Here is a 17952-nt window from a genome sequence, read left to right as displayed (position 1 = left end):
TTATTTTTGGGGTGTTTGATATATGGAAAATACAAATATTTTATTAGAGGAAAGATCAACTCAATTCTTCTTTTTCATTTTTTAATAACCAAAACATAAGATCAAAAAAATTGTAAGCATTTTCATTACTGAACAAATCGTCAATGTCTTCAAAATTTATTAGAATCTGGGTGTTGTTGCGGATATTAGTTAGCAGGTCATTATTTTACGAAATGGGCTAAACTGGTTTGATCTCAAAATGGCCTAATTTCTCAACATTATTAAAAATAAATTTCTAATGTATTTATGTTCATAAATTATTTTTATGATTTTATTTTTTGAATAATTTGACGGCAAATAAGATGGTTTTAATCGATAAAGAGATATAAGACCTATTTAGAAACTGGTTTTAAGAATAATTTTTTATTCTTCAGAATAAAAAAATAAGAAAACATGTTTAATAATCATAGACTGTTTTTTAATATTAAGAACAGAAAATAAACTGTTTTTAGGGTTGTTTTAGAAAATAATTATACAACTATATAGAATGATTAAAAGTAAAGCATTAGATATAAAAATTAGTTTTAAAATATAATTAAAAATATTTAAAACATGTTAAAAACGATTCAAGTTCCCAAATAGATTTTTGTTATATAAAATAGTAGAAAACAGTTTTCAAAAATTGTTATTAAAAACTATTTTTAAGAACTAATTTCGAAAACGATTACTAAACAAGGCATAAAATTTCTCAATCTTTTTAATTTTAGGTAATAATGTTTATATTGATGTAAATTTCAAAATATCAAAAGAAAAATGTGAAAAAAATTAAGACTATGTTTGGTTCCCAAAAAAATTTGAGAGAATATGTAGGAGAAAGAAAATATAGAAGAAAAATGAAAGGAAAATAAAAAATAGATTCAAAATTAATAAATTATTTTTATATATTTCTTCAAAACTTATTTCACTTTATTTCCTTTATTATATAAATATTAAATAATTTTAAAATGTATAAATTTTTAATTATTTTTATTTTCTTTAAAAGATTTTATGAAAAAATTAAACATGAAAATTTTATTTTTTTTTAACATTTTTTTTTGAGTCTTAAGAGAATACCAATCAATCCCACTGTTATCCAAAAACAAGGAAAGATTCCAATTTTTTACTATCTTCCAATAAATGAAAAATAATTAAAAATAAAGAACTGCACCAAAATCAACCTCAATGATTCCTATCAAACCCACAATACCAGCACCATGAGGGTTTTAACTTTCTTGTCCTAGAAGTGTTGGTCACCCTTCCGTACAACTACTGAGAAAGATGATAGTTCTTTTCCTCATCCACACACAAAAGTTAAGGAAAAAGAAACACATTCCACTTATTGAAAAAAGATCCAAGCCCTTCTAAAATTCGAAACTTTAAAAACTATATAAAATAAAATTTCAAAATATATATTTAAATTATTTAATTTTTACATAAAAATATTAAAAAAATAAAATGAATTTAAAATAGGATAAAAATAATTTATTAATTTGAATTCTATATTTTATTTTATTTTCTCTTTTTCTTCTCTAATTTCATTTGTACAATTTTTCATTTGAAAAACAGATATTTCAATTGCATTAATAACTGAGAGGGACAATGGAAGCTTTGTTGACTATCCGGTGGGAATTCTCTGAAAATTCTTCTACAGAAATATGTGGAAATTAATTTCATGTTGCCTTCACACCTACCATTTGAAAATTCTTCTACAGAAATATGTGGAAATTAATTTCATGTTGCCTTCACACCTACCATTTGAAAATTCTTCTACAAAAATATGTGGAAATTTCATGTTGCCTTCACACCTACCATCCATCCAAAGGCCCTTTTTCTTTTCAACTTTATCCTCTCTATAGCCCACCATTGTTGAATGTCAAAAAGATCAGGAGAGAAATTTCATAACTCTGAGTACTACTGTCTCCTAGAAATTTCAACATCTTTTCTTCCAATCTACCTACCATGATGAAAATTGGTGAGGAAGGCCATTGGAAGCCACTTATCTCTTCAACTTTTTAATACACCCTCTATTTTACTAACTAGATTTTACCATACTTATGTGAAGAGATTTTCAAATTCAATTTATTATCAATTTTATATAATTTCGTCATAATAATTTTTGATATACGAAAATGTATAATGAGAATAAATATTTTATTTTCATTCTAATTTTTTATTAAATAAAAATAAATTTTAATTTTTTTACACTTAAAAATAACTATTTTGATAATATTTTTATTATTATTACAAATATTAAAAGTATCTTTTTAAAATGTGATTTTAGTGAAAATATTTTCTTTTAAAAGTATTTTAGGAAAGAGTCATTTGAAAAGTGATTTATTATAAAATATTAATGTAATTTTTAAAATATTTAAAAGTGTTTTCCAATGCCTTATTTTCCTTTAAAAATTTTTCATATTAAAACTTAAAAATGTTTTTTCGAAATACTTCTAAATGGACTGTAAGAGTCTCGCAGCTTCATTGGAAAATAAAAGCATCAAATAAAAATGAAAGGAATAAATCAAAAAGGAAGAATGCAAGAAACATGGACATGGCATAGATGTACAAGAATAAGCAAGTCTTTGAATGGCAAAGGAAAGGAAATAAAAGTACAATGAGAGACAGTGAAAAAATAAAAAAATTTGAAATCCAGAGTCGCAAGTCTCATTATTGAGGCCAGCTGTTGGTTCATGTGACCCCACCATGATTCCATCTAAAAGCAATCTGAGAAAATGGGCAGTACTGGCAGCCACACAATTGGAATAGGACAATTTAGCTTGTGGACTCGGAACAATATTTCTCTTTCTTCTTCCATGAACTTTCATTCTTTCCTCTTGCCTCCAACCCAATAAAGAGGAAAATTGCTTGCCAGAGGAGAAGAACAGTCATTTGCAACCAAAGACCCTTTCTTTTCGTTCTTAGCCTCCTTGTAACTTTGCCAGATCCAGTCCAGAAATGGCTTCTAGCAGCTCCTTGAAAGCGTCGTCTTCCACTTCTAATTGTGATGGTTATAATTATCATGTGTTCTTGAGTTTTAGAGGTGAAGACACCCGCCAGACTTTCACTGGTCATCTTTATGCTAATTTGGTTGCACGTGGAATTCACACCTTCAGAGATGATGAAGAACTTGAGAAAGGAGGAGATATCGCATCAGATCTCTCGAGAGCTATCGAAGAATCAAAGATTTTTATTATTATTTTCTCAAAACACTATGCTGACTCCAAGTGGTGTTTGAATGAACTGGTAAAGATCATCGATTGTATGACAAAAGAGGAATCTGTGGTTTTGCCGGTTTTCTACCATGTGGACCCAAGAGATGTACGAAATCAAGGAGGAAGTTTTAAAGATGCATTTTTGGAGCATGCAAAAGATGCAGATCAAGAGAAGAAGAAGACAATAGAAACGTGGAAGAATGCCTTGAAGACAGCAGGCAACCTAAAGGGATATGATCTGCAAAATCAGTAACTATATTTCTTTTCACCTCTACTAGATAAATTTTATCCTACTTTCTTTAATTACAAAGCTGGGTATATTTCCTATGTGAAAATTATATTTTTCTATTTATATGGAAACTTACTTCATTCTATCACTATCAAATTTTAAACAAAATACATGAATTAGTTGAGAAATTCTAAACTAGCCTAGTTTAAGATTGGATTGAGGCTTTACCGGTCCATTATTGAATCGAATCTACTTAATATTAGATATATTACCCTCCTGCTTTATCTTTCTATTTGTTTATATGACCAATTTATTTTATACAAGATGGTGAAGTTTTTTATTCAAAACATTTTAAAAAAGAAAAAATCTTAATTGAATTTGACTAATATAAAGCATTTAACATTCTACCACCATGATTTCATATATATAAACTTCATCATTTTAAGTTTAATAAAATAAAAAAATATATTAAAATAAAATGTATAAAGCCTGAAAATGCACTAATATTAATTTAATTTGATCTAAATTATCTTTAATATATGAAATAATAGTAATTGTATTAAGGTTTGATTGGTATATGACCAACCCAACATATGTTTTAGTTATTACTTATTACTTGTACATTCACGTGGTTTTACTTATTTTTATCTTCAAAATTTTGTTCATTCCTATGATTCAATATAAGGTTCATTTATTTGATTTAATTCTTGTGGTTTTACAATTTTCAACCCTTTTTGATCATTTTTTTTTTCACATGTACATGCGGTAGCATGACCTTGGATTTCATGGTGAGACCTACAAGTAAATCATTCTTTTATTTTATTAATAAATAGTTGAGATAAATAATTTAATAGTGTAAGGACCTAGGGTTGGAGGAAAAATTACTACTAAATATTTGACTAATATTTAATATTTGATCAATCCAAATAGCTTCATTTATTTTATATTTTTTATTTTATCTTTTTCTTCCATCTTAATTTTGTTATTTTATATTTTTCTCTTTCTATAGGAAAATTACTACTAAATATTTGACTAATATTTAATCAATAAAAAAGAGTCCAAATGGCTTCATTTATTTATTTATTTTTTTGAATCCTTTTCTTCCATTTCACTTTTCTATTTCATTCTTTTCATATTTTTCTTTTCTACTTTCATGTGATTATTATTATTATTATTAGTATTATTACTACTACTACTATAGTTTATAATACAAATACTATCAATATTAATTATAATTACTATTACTAATATCATCATTTTGTTATTGTTATTATGATTATTGTCATCATTACCATCACTGCCATCATCATCATATCACTCTAATATATTCAAAATCTAAAGCTTTTTAAGTGCTTAATATTGTAGTTTAATTTAATGAACACTTTTAGTAAGATATAATTATAAAGAGTGAAAGTGTAAATGACATGTCTAAACTTCGAACCATTTTTAATGCTAGCTCAAAAGTGTAGTTCAAAGGTTGCTTGCATGAAGGATTCTCTCATCTCTTTAGGATCCCTACATCTTGTCTGTAGTCTCTATCATCTCTATTACAATTATCTTATGACACGTTGAATGGTCACGCCTCTTTAGAGATATAGAATTTATAGACACAAGCCTAGTATAATGTTTAACCATTCTATATTGCAAAGACATTTGTGATTGTATATTGCCGATGAATTCCATGCTCACTCGCTGCAAAGATTCTCATGCACCTTCTTTATTATTTAGAGTCTCAATTTTCTTAGTATTTGTGCATAAATTGTTCAAACTTGTTCATCCAAATTTGCTACACTATAATGATCATATTTTTAGTATGATATTCTTCTTACATAACCTGTTTTGTGATCTAATGATACATTATTATTATTATTATTATTATTATTATTATTATTATTATTATTATTTTTATAAAAATTTCATTCCATTGACCATTTGGTTAGTTAGCCCTACGCTCAATCCCCAAAAACTCTTACTATATATATAATTTTTTTTACTTAATTTACCAACTTTATTCTCATAATGAAAGCATTGTGAATATGAAAGCACTAACAAAAATGAGTCTCTATTCTCTTATGTAAATTTTCTTTAAGAAGTATTTCAAATCTTCTTCAATTAAATTCAAGGTTTTTAATCAACAAACAAATCATTAAAACAATGGTAAGTTGATAAAACATAGATACAAGTGAATGAGGAATTTAAAGATCTTTTTTACAAAATAAAGGGGGAAAGAAAGTTATGTGAGAGCATAGTGGAGAGTTGTTAAGAATTCTCTTTAATCAAGAAAAGTATTACTAGATTAGGGAACTTGGATGCCAAATTGGAAGCTATCTTGAAGCTTGACATATCAAGAGTTATCTCTGTTTGTGTTATGATTATAGGATCCCTTATCATGAAGTCAAATAATGTTCTATACTAGTCGACTTCAATTTGAACCTTTCAACTAAGTAAGCAACTAAAGTTCACAGTTTTCACTTTTTTCTTACTTGAATTTATAGCTAGGAATAATTAGAATGTACTTAAATAAGTAATTTAATAAATTGGTTTGATTTTTTTTCTATTACATTCTATTGTTCAACTTTCTTTCATATTGATTATATTTGTGACAGATTCTAATACCACGTACTTTATGATTAATAGATCTGAGGCAATGTTTATTCGAAGGATTTGTGAAGATATCGTTATAAAATTGAATCGTATGCCTTTAGATATGGGCTACAACATAGTTGGAATCGACTTTCATTTGAAGCAGTTAAAATCACTTATAAAAGTTGAAATCGATAAGGTTCTCATGGTTGGTATCCATGGGATTGGTGGAATTGGCAAAACTACCATCTCTAAGGCTATTTATAATGATATCTCATCTCAATTTGATGGTAGTAGCTTTCTTGAAAATGTTGGGGGGAAATGTGAAGATGGTCTACTTAAATTACAAAAGACACTTCTTCAAGTTATCTTAAAGTGTAAAGAGCCAAAATTCAACAATATTAGCCAAGGAATCATTATGATAAAGGAAAGGCTTCGATCGAAAAGAGTCCTTATTGTTCTCGATGATGTGGACAACTACATGCAATTAGAAAACTTGGCCGGAAAATATGGTTGGTATGGTGCAAAAAGTATAATCATCATAACAACTAAAGATAAACATTTGTTAGCTCAACATGAAGTAAATGCACTTTATGAGGTGCAAGGGTTGAATCATGAAAAATCTGTTGAGCTTTTCAATTGGTGGGCCTTCAAGCAAAATACTCCCAAAATTGGATTTGAAAGCCTTTCAAATAGTGTAGTGGAGTATGCTAATGGCCTTCCAATAGCACTTAAAGTTTTGGGTGGCTTTCTCTATAATAAGTCAATAGATGAATGGAAATGTCAATTGCATAAACTAGAAAAAATACCTGACAAGACAGTCCAAAGTGTGCTTAAAGTAAGTTATGATAAATTGGATGATACATGTAAAGAGATATTCTTGGATATTGCATGTTTTTTCAGAGGAAAAGACAAAGATTCTGTTTCAAGAATATTAGGAAGTTGTGCAATGATGGAAATAAAAGTTTTGAATGATAGATGTCTTCTTACTATTTCAGAAAACAAGTTAGATATGCATGATTTAGTACAACAAATGGGTCAAGATATTGTTCGTCAAGAATGTCTTAAAGAGCCTGGAAACAGGAGTAGACTCTGGGATCATAATGATGTTGATAGTGTGTTAAAAAGAAATACGGTAAGAGCCAAATGTATTTTGTTTAAGAAATAATATATCTGTATAACTTAATTGATTTTCGTACATCTTGTGCTTGACTTATTCTTGGCTTTTATTTTTTAGGGGACTCAAGCAATTGAAGGACTATTTGTACATGGTTCTCTAGCAAGCCAGATATCTACAAATTCTTTCACAAAAATGAATAGACTTAGATTGCTAAAATTCTATGATGCAATGTTTTGGAAGAAGAACCCCCCCAAGGATCTCGATTTTCCTTTTTCTGAGTTAAGATATTTCCATTTTAAGGGATACCCTTTAGAATCCTTGCCAACAAATTTTCATGCAAAGTATCTTGTTGAACTTAATTTAAAGGACAGCAACATAAAACGACTTTGGAAAGGGAATGAGGTATTATTATAATTGTTGTTTCATTAATAATTTTTATTATAATTTTAAAATTTATAAAAAAAATTATCTACTAAGACATTTTATTTTGTTCCAGATTCTTGACAACTTGAAAGTCATCAACCTCAGTTACTCAACAAATCTTGTTGAAATTTCAGACTTTTCAAGGGTGACAAATTTGGAGATCCTAATACTAAAAGGTTGTATAAAGTTACTATAAAGGTTTATTTATTACTATTATTATTAAAATTATTAACTAATTGTTTTCTTGAATATGATAGGGTGCAAGAGCCTTAAGAGTTTTCCTGCAATCAAAGGAGATATGAGTAAGCTAAGAGAGATTGATTTGAGTTCTACAGGAATAAAAGAGCTTCCATCCTCAATTGGACGTCTAAAGGCTCTTCAACACTTGAATTTGAAATGTTGTACAGAGCTTGTGAGTCTTCCGGATAGCATTTGCAATTTGAGCTCTGTTAAAACACTTGATGTCCGAGCATGTCCAAAACTTGAGAGAGTGGAGGTGAACCTAGTGGGATCTTTGGATCTAACTTGTTGCATTCTAAAGCAAAGAGTAATCTCGTGGAGGAATGATCTATGGTGGAACGATATTCTATGGCATGATCATCCACGGCACGTTAAAGTGGAAGACGAGGTCCTTAACCATCATGTTTCCTCCCAGTCATCACTGGTAGAATCATGTACAAGAGACTACAGAGGCATCGGCGGTGATCGTTTCCACCTATCTGCACTGGAAGTATTATCCATAGGTAACTTCAGTCCAATTCAAAGAAGAATCCTCAGTGATATTTTCCGCCAATCTTCATTGAAAAGTGTATCTCTTTGTAACTGCAATCTAATGGAAGAAGGAATCCCTAGTGATATTTGGAACCTATCTTCACTGGTAAATTTATCTCTAAGTAACTGCAGTCTAACGGAAGGAGAGATCCTCAATCATATTTGCCACATTTCATCATTGCAAAACTTATCTCTGGATGGGAACCATTTTAGTAGCATACCTGCGGGCATCAGTCGACTTTCCAATCTAAGAGCCCTTAACTTGAGCCACTGCAACAAGCTTCAACAAATTCCAGAGCTTCCATCAAGTCTGAGAGAACTTAATTTGAGCCACTGCAACAAGCTTCAACAAATTCCAGAGCTTCCATCAAGTCTGAGAGAACTTAATTTGAGCCATTGCAAGAAGCTTCGAGAAATTCTAGAGCTTCCATTGAGTCTAAGATTTTTAGATGCCCACTGTTCGGATGGTATTTCATCAGGCTCCTCATTGCTGTCAATTCGTCCTCTGGTCAATTGCTTCAAATCAGAATTAATTCAGGTATGATTTTCATTGCACAGACTTATTTTCTTTTGTACCCACTGGATTTACATGAGGCTTTTTGTGCAGGGAGGCTGGACTTCTGTTGGTGCTTCTAGCTTTGAAAGCAGGGAAAGTAGTATTGTTATGCCTAGAAGTAGTGGAATTTTAGAGGGGATAAGGAATCAGAGTATGGGAAGTGATGTAACAATAGAGCTCCCTCGGAATTGGTATGAAAATAATGACTTGTTGGGATTTGCTTTATGCTTTGTTTGTGTTCCGGTACTTGATGATGAATTGAACTTCTGTCCATTGGACTTCTATTGTGAGTTGGCTATCAAGGGAAATGATCTATTGAAAGATATGGATAAAGTCTTATTTAAATCTGGGTGTTGTTGCTTTAAAATTAATGATGATAGTGTATCAGATCTAGCGTGGGTTATATATTATCCCAAGGATGCTTTTAGGAGGCTAGATCACTCCAAGCAATGGACACACTTCATGGCTTCATTTCATAGCCGCAGAACCTTTGAAGTGAAAGAGTGCGGGATCCATCCTATATATGGTTGCTTCAAATATCAACAAAATGAGGAATGCCAACGGAAGCTTTGTTTAAGGGGTCATGCTATCAATGAACTACCCTTTATCGACCGACCATTTGAACTTGATAGCTTATGTTTGCGGGAGTGCCAAAACCTTGAGAGTCTGCCAAGTACCATCTGTAAGTTGAAGTCCCTTACAACTCTCTCTTGCTCTGGCTGTTCACAACTAAAGATCTTTCCAGAAATCCTAGAGACTTTGGAAAATTTAAGAGAGCTTCATTTGGATGGAACTGCTATAGAAGAACTACCAGCATCAATTCAACATGTAAGAGGGCTTCAATATTTGAATCTGGCATATTGCAGCAACCTTGTGAGCCTTCCACAAACCATTTGTAATTTGAAATCCCTTGTATTTCTTTCTTGCTCTGGCTGTTCACAACTAAAGAGCTTTCCAGAAATCTTAGAGACTTTGGAAAATTTAAGAGAGCTCCATTTGGATGGAACTGCTATAGAAGAACTACCAGCATCAATTCAACATGTAAGAGGGCTTCAATATTTGAATCTGGCATATTGCAACAACCTTGTGAGCCTTCCACAAACCATTTGTAATTTGAAATCCCTTGTATTTCTTTCTTGCTCTGGCTGTTCACAACTAAAGAGCTTTCCAGAAATCTTAGAGACTTTGGAAAATTTAAGAGAGCTCCATTTGGATGGAACTGCTATAGAAGAACTACCAGCATCAATTCAACATGTAAGAGGGCTTCAATATTTGAATCTGGCATATTGCAACAACCTTGTGAGCCTTCCACAAACCATTTGTAATTTGAAATCCCTTGTATTTCTTTCTTGCTCTGGCTGTTCACAACTAAAGAGCTTTCCAGAAATCTTAGAGAATATGGAAAATTTAAGAAAGCTTTATTTAGATGGAACTGCTATAAAAAAACTACCAGCATCAATGGCACATCTACGAAAGCTTCAAGATTTACACCTGAGGGGTATGCAATGCTTAGAGGGTCTGGGAGCTGCCAGCATCATTCAATTTTCTGAACTGAGGGTCCTCGACTTGAGTCACTGCCAGAAGCTTCTACAAATTCCAGAGCTTCCCCAAAGCTTACGATTTCTTGATGCCCATGGTTGTCCTTGCCTGGAAACTTTATCAAGTCCCTCAAGTTCGCTTGGTTTTTCTCTGTTCAAATGCTTCAAATCAGCAATTGAGGTATGATTTTCAAGACATTTAAGCTTTTTATTTTATTTTATGAAAACACAAGATTTACACTAATATTTCTTGCAGGAGTTTGAGTGCGGGTCCTATTGGAGCAAGGAAATCACAGTTTTTATTCCTGGAAATAATGGAATTCCGGAGTGGATAAGCTATAAGAAAAAAGGATTTGAAATAGCAACAGAGCTTCCTGAGAATTGGTGGGAGGATAACAACTTTTTGGGATTTGCCTTATGCTCTGTTTTTGTTCCACTTCATATTGAATCCAAGGAAGATTCTCGTTTGAAATGTGAAATGAATTTCCCTCATAACTTTGAATATCCGGATGGTTTCGTAACTAAATTCTGGTCTGTGGATGAACTCTCGTTTAGACGCAGTTATCCATGTTGCCATAATGGTGGTGAATCAAATAAAGTCTGGGTGGCATATTATCCTAAGGTTGCTATTGAGAATAAGCATTGGTCAAATGAATGGAGACATTTGAAGGCTTCATTTTATGGTGAAGAAGTGAAAGTGGAAGAGTGTGGGCTTCATCTTATATATAAAACCAACATCTTGAACAGAGATTCCAATGCCACCAACCATTGGCCTCGGTTATTGAGTGAAAATACAGATTCCAACATCGAGCTCAAGTGCTTCGAATCAGCAATTGAGGTATGATTTTCAAGACATTTAACTTCTTTTTTTTTTTTTTTTCCTTTTTCTTTTTGACAAAAACACAAGATTTACACTAATATATCTTACAGGAGTGGTCCTATTGCCAGCAGAAAGTCGAAATTTTAATGCCTGGAAATAATGGAATTCCGGAGTGGATAAGCCATAAGAAAAAAGGATCTGAAATAGTAGTAGAGCTTCCTGAGAATTGGTGGGAGGATAACAACTTTTTGGGATTTGCCTTATGCTCTGTTATTGTTCCACTTCATATTGAAACTAAGGAAGATCCTTTGAGTTTGAAATGTGAATTTAATTTCCATCATTTTTACTTTGAATATCCGGATGGTTTCGTATCTGAATTCTGCCCCGTGGATGAACTCTCGGTTAGATGCAGTTATCCATGTTGCCATAATGGTGGTGAATCAAATAGAGTCTGGGTGGCATGTTATCCTAAGGTTGCTATTGACAGTAAGTATTGGTCAAACGAATTCAGACATTTGAAGGCTTCATTTGATGGTGGAGTGAAAGTGGAAGAGTGTGGGCTTCATCTTATATATAAAACCAACATCTTGAACAGAGATTCCAATGCCACCAACCATTGGCCTCGGTTATTGAGTGAAAATACAGATTCCAACATCGAGCTCAAGTGCTTCGAATCAGCAATTGAGGTATGATTTTCAAGACATTTAACCTTTTTTTTTTTTCCTTTTTCTTTTTGACAAAAACACAAGATTTACACTAATATATCTTACAGGAGTGGTCCTATTGCCAGAAGAAAGTCGAAATTTTAATGCCTGGAAATAATGGAATTCCGGAGTGGATAAGCCATAAGAAAAAAGGATCTGAAATAGTAGTAGAGCTTCCTGAGAATTGGTGGGAGGATAACAACTTTTTGGGATTTGCCTTATGCTCTGTTATTGTTCCACTTCATATTGAAACTAAGGAAGATCCTTTGAGTTTGAAATGTGAATTGAATTTCCATCATTTTTACTTTGAATATCCGGTTGGTTTCGTATCTGAATTCTGCCCCGTGGATGAACTCTCGGTTAGATGCAGTTATCCATGTTGCCATAATGGTGGTGAATCAAATAGAGTCTGGGTGGCATGTTATCCTAAGGTTGCTATTGACAGTAAGTATTGGTCAAACGAATTCAGACATTTGAAGGCTTCATTTGATGGTGGAGTGAAAGTGGAAGAGTGTGGGCTTCATCTTATATATAAAACCAACATCTTGAACAGAGATTCCAATGCCACCAACCATTGGCCTCGGTTATTGAGTGAAAATACAGATTTCAATGTTAACAGAAGTCTTGATGATGCAGAGAACCCACACAACAAAAATCAAGACTTCTCTAGTTTTCAACCTAACACACTTTTCTTCACCCTCCTATAAGGTACGTCTTCTTTCTTTTCATTTACTAGACTGATATTCCGTTTTTTTTTTCTTTTCTATTATTTAATTTTTAATGTTATAAATTTGTTTGCTTTTAGTTATCCCAAAATTTCAAGAAAAAATTGAGATCCCCAATTGTTGGGCTCAAAGACCTAAATTCTTTTTGTTTTTGTTAAAAATGTGTTAGGAATTCTCAAAAGCTAATCTTTGGAATGAGTTATTGGAAGGAAAGGAGCATATTTAGATATTAGAAGTCTTTAAGTCCAAAATTTAGAAGGAAAAAACGGAACGCATATATTGATTAACAAAAGATGAAAAAAAAAAAAGACTTTTGAATTAATTTTATATTCAAGTTTTAAATATTATCATATGTTTTTAAAATGTAAGTCAAGTTGGTTGAATCAAGAATTAGTATTTATTTGTCTGCCATTTTGGTCCAAGTTTGACCCTAATTATAAATTAATTAGTCACATTTTTCATACTTTAATCTCACTCGTATTTTTTTATACCTAAACCATAATTTTTTTTGTATCTTAATCATATTCTTTATACTCTAATCATATTTTTCGTTCCTTGATCATGTTGTTCATCTCATTATAACATTTTTTTTGTACTTTAATTATATTCTTCACACCCTAATCACATTTCTTTTGGTCTTATTACCTTAGTCATATTTTTTATATGCTAATGATATTTTTGACATTATAATGACATTTTTGTACCCTAATCATATTCTTGTACCTAGATCACAATTTTCATCTTTTTTCTATCTTGATCACATTTTTCACATGCTAATTACATTCTTCATTTTTTTTACTTAGATACATATGTATACCCTAGTTACATTTTTGGTAGGCATGCCTATTTTATGAAATAACTAAAATATCTATTTTTGAATCGTTACAACTTTGAATGAGATTTAAATATAAGTTAGTTTGTAGTTTTATCTATAAATACATAATCATTTAACATAGGAAAAAAATTAACAAAACAATTGTAATTTTCTAATCTACACATCTTTTCTTCCTTAAAAAAATAATAGACATACAAAAATAAAAATAAAATTAAATCTAAAAAAAATAAAAATAACTTCTCTTAGATTTTATTATTTTAGATGTTATTTTAATTTTTTAAAGATGATTTTTTAGAATTTATTAGTTTTAATTTTAATTTATAATTTAGCTTTTATTTTTTTATTTTTAATTTGAAAAAAAAAAAAACCTCTTTGTTCAAATATCTTCTCTATTTTTGTTGTTAATTTCAATATATATATATTAACAAATTCTATAAGAATGACTTGACTTATAGGTAAATCATCTTTGTTTATTTTTTACTTTGTTCATATAGATGGTTGTAATTCAATATGTGACATGAATTTCATTGATGATGGATTTGGATTAGTGGATGATCCCTCATCTAAATGCTGGCCCATGGGTTTGGATTGCAAAAGATACTAATGCTAATGAACAGAGAAACTATTGTATTGCAAAAGATAGTTTTATTACTCCATTGTACTAAATAGTTTTCATCTAAATGGCTTTAGGAGGAGGGTGAAGTATTCTTAAATTTGGGTATACAAATGTTGTTATTCTCGTATTTTTAGTGGTGATGTATTACGGAAGCTTTTATCTGACAAGGATGCATACAACCAATTCTTGCTTTCACTCGATTGGGTTAAAATTCAAAACAATGTGAGTTGGAATTTTGCTTTATGCAATCCATCTTCATTGTGATCTTATTGCTTCAGAATATTTGCACATTTGTTTCCTATGGTTTGGTATACAATTCTGTTTATATAGGGCTTCACTTTGAAAATAACTATCTAAACACCTAAGTTAGGGGCATATACCTTTTTGTTAACCCACTAAAGAGATAGTGATTCTTTTAGTTCATCAGATTTTAGTTTAACCCAGATATTGCTTTGATAGATTTCTGTTGTATATTTCTATGTAACCAGGCATGTCAACCCATGAGGTGTTGCCAACCATTTCACTGTAAGTTGGTGCTATTCACTTGTGGACAGTGATGGTGCGGCTACACTAGTGCTAGGGAGCGGTAAGAAGGCAGTTGAGCTTAGACTCCAAGTGATTGCTAAGATTGCAGGATATGGTGATGCTACTCAGGTACTATTAACAAGTTAACTTACATCTGTCTTGATCTTGATATGACAACAGATGACTTGATACTAAAACATGATTGGCTTGGGCAGGCACCTGAGTTGCTTACAACTACCCCAGCCCTTGCAATACCAAAAGCTATTTCTAATGCTGGCCTGAAGGCTTCTCAAATTGATTACTATGAAATAAACGAGGCTTTCGCCGTAAGGATTTATTCTTGTGCTTGTTATACTTCTACCATCTCTTTTATCAATTAACAGTTTATGCTAATTTTATGATCTCATTTGTTTTCTGCAGGTTGTAGCTCTTGCCAATCAAAAGTTGCTTGGTCTTGATCCTGTGAGTGTTCTAGTTCACCGTCTCTACTATAACAGTTTATGGCCCAGGACGCCACCAGACCGCTACCATAAAACCCATATATAAATTGCAACATTTCTCTCCTGCTTGGCTTGGTTGCCAAACCCACTTCTCTACCCCTCACCCTTGATTGCCAAACCCATTTCCTCTTTCATCATTGTCGGTACCGAACTCATTCTTTTTTTTTTTTCCCTCTCTTGTAATAGCTGGCTGATTCTTCAAGCATTGTGGGATGCGGCTTGGTATTTTTTTCTTTCAACATTGGCACTTTGTTTTATTTTTTATTTTTTCGATTTCACTCTATTATTTTCTACCTTATGGCTTTCTCTAGGGTTTTGAATTGCTAGGGTTTCAAGTCACCAGAGGATTTGGAGGCTTTTCAGGTACGACTTCTCCATTTTTTTCTCCACTCATTACTGTAGAAATTTCGATTTGGTAGCTGATTTTTCTTCCTTTCTTATGGATTGAGATAAGCTCTTAAGTTTGATGATTTCTCAAAGATATTGTTGGTGTAATTTGAAGCCCTAAATGTAGGTATAAAAATTCCACCTGAGAGTGCCCCAAAAGGCTTTACTGGTGTTTTAGACAGGAAAGGTATGAAGATCATCCGCCTACTTGGATATCATTGTGTTTTAGACAAAAAGACTTCTCCATATGAAAATTCATTTCTCAAAGATCTTTTACTCGTTCCTGTGCTTAGGTAACCCCTGATTTACAGATTCTAGATGGTGGAGAATAGATAGGCCTGTAGCATTTTAGGCCCGTAAAACCCTTGGGATCTAGTGACACTGGTAGGTTTATATGGTTTTTCTATTTTTTGCCCATCTTTTTGCCCCAATTTTGTAGGAATTATGTTCTATCCTATGGCTTCTATTTTGGAACCAAAGGATTTATTTACCTTTTAGGTCTAATTCAACTCCATTCATTTCTAGGTGTTGAAAACTTTTCATTTTTGAGAAGTTATGCTTCTGGGTATTTATTTTGTGCGGTTTATCTTGAAGAAGCTGCATCTATCAGTTGAATTTGCTCTTACAGGAGGAGCATGTTACAGGTATGTTTCCTCTTGATTCTTTCATTTTCTGTTCCCATATATTTGTGTTAACTAGGTCATGTTTCAGGATGAATCTATGTTGATACGGTACTCTGGCAAAAAAGTGAAACAACTTAAACTAAGCAATGTTTCAAGAATTATTCTTGGACAGTGTACTGTAAGTTTATATAAATTGGAACCAGAGAACTTTTAGACCATTCTTGAATTCAAACTTACATCTTGTTCTTATATTTTCCATTCTGTTGTTGTAGTTCATCCAAATCTCTCTCTCCATTCATATCTACTCTTGAGTTAAGGCCTCAACCTTTCAATATATGCCACCGATTTTGAGGATGATTTCTTCTTAAAAGTTGCAGCTAGAGTGAATTTTGTTGCTCCATAACTACTCTTCAATGTTTATTAGCATTACTTATAGTTAGTTCCACAATAGTGTGAGTCATGTGACTAATATATATGTTTGTATTTGTGAGAGTTTTTTCATATATACAAATGGAATCTTACGAAGTTCTGCTAGAAGTTTTTTTTTTTTTTTTTTGAATTTCTATCATATTCTGATTTGGATTTATTTATTTCTTTTTCTTTGTTGGTTGCACCTTTTGATTTGCGAGAAAAGAGGATGAAAAAGAAAAACTCAAGATGTTCTTATTAATTTAACCATCTGATTCTCTTTCAGGGTGGAATATGAGGGAAATTTGAAGGAAATCCTTGGTTACACTAAGGATGATGTGGTATCAAGTGACTTTGTGGGAGACTGCAGGTGAGGCAAATCTTACAATATCTCTTTTTCTTCCTCATCTTCAATACTTTGCTTATTTTGCAATTGAATTGTATAATCAATTGCCCTTTGACAGGTCTAGTATTTTTTTAGGCCAAGGCTGGAATTGCGCTGAATGACAACTTTATCAAGTTGGTCTCTTGGTACGATAATGAATGGGTTTACAGGTAATTTTCACTGAATGTTCATAATTTAAGCCACAAGTTATAAATAATGAAATATAGTTAAATGAACTACTTCCAATGTGCTGCCGAGCTTCTTTTTTTTTTATGATTCAAATATGTAAATGTAAATCGATCACACCTGCATCATTGTTCAAGTTGCATTTTCTGAATACCTACAAAAAGTTGGTTAGCTACAAGGTCAGTTTTCCTGGGATGTGTTAGTTTATACCTTTGAAACAGACAAGTAGAATCTAATTTGCATTCCAGTTTGGGGATTAACACCATTGGAAAATAATACCTATTTTTTTGGCAAAGTTGAGGGCCATAGCATATGGGCAATGCATAGATTTTCATGATTTTGGCAGTTAAGTGCCAATGTCCATGAATGTCTGGGGTGTGGTGGGACTCCAGGAGAAGGTGTTGCGAGGTGAAGAGGCCATGCAACTCCTCTTTGCAGTTGACAAGGAGGGAGTTATCTTTGGCATCTCAGGAATGTATGCTTAGGCAAGAAGACAAAAATAGAGTTGAAGGAAATTGAACCCCCAATGAATTATGAGGAGAAATAGGGAGGGAGGGAGTGGGAGATGTGGGCTGAAAAGGGAGTGATCCAGATGTTCTAATCCCTACAGTTAAAATCATTAGATCCTATTAAAATTTGGAACTTGTTTCCAGCTGTTCTACATCACTGTGAGGTTTGTCAAAGCAGTGATTTACTGTTGTTGAAATTAAAAAATAATGTAGCTTTTCTATTCATGTGTTTCAGTTGGTTAAGAAGAAGATGGAACAGTCCAGTGATAATAGTTGGAGCAG

At 32.0% G+C, this 17952-nt stretch overlaps 1 protein-coding gene and 1 long non-coding RNA gene across 4 annotated transcripts; both read left to right on the top strand.

The window, feature by feature from the left end:
- The first annotated feature begins 2797 nt into the window (after nt 1-2797).
- Nucleotides 2798-14750, top strand: LOC117907700 (disease resistance protein RUN1-like). Of its 3 annotated transcripts, none has more exons than XM_034821329.1 (10): nt 2798-3476; nt 6094-7174; nt 7277-7561; nt 7656-7758; nt 7840-8891; nt 8961-10628; nt 10704-11285; nt 11378-11953; nt 12040-12679; nt 14080-14124. In XM_034821329.1, exons 1-9 carry the CDS (start codon nt 2971-2973, stop codon nt 12676-12678), a joined length of 6492 nt encoding a protein of 2163 aa, XP_034677220.1. In that variant the 5' UTR covers nt 2798-2970; the 3' UTR covers nt 12679; nt 14080-14124. The 3 variants fall into 3 exon arrangements, with proteins under 3 accessions (XP_034677220.1, XP_034677219.1, XP_034677221.1); XM_034821328.1 differs by lacking the exon at nt 14080-14124 and adding an exon at nt 14636-14750 and having other exon boundaries at nt 2799-3476; XM_034821330.1 differs by lacking the exon at nt 14080-14124 and adding an exon at nt 14636-14750 and having other exon boundaries at nt 3372-3476; nt 7038-7174.
- A 1460-nt stretch (nt 14751-16210) lies between these two features.
- Nucleotides 16211-16840, top strand: LOC117907703. Its single transcript, XR_004650037.1, has 3 exons — nt 16211-16360; nt 16455-16564; nt 16812-16840. It is a non-coding gene; the product is annotated as an uncharacterized LOC117907703 (long non-coding RNA).
- Nucleotides 16841-17952: the final 1112 nt, after the last annotated feature.

Source organism: Vitis riparia, chromosome 18 (assembly GCF_004353265.1).
Source record: "Vitis riparia cultivar Riparia Gloire de Montpellier isolate 1030 chromosome 18, EGFV_Vit.rip_1.0, whole genome shotgun sequence".
Classification (NCBI taxonomy): Eukaryota; Viridiplantae; Streptophyta; class Magnoliopsida; order Vitales; family Vitaceae; genus Vitis; species Vitis riparia.
This window is presented reverse-complemented; position numbering and strand designations above follow the sequence as displayed.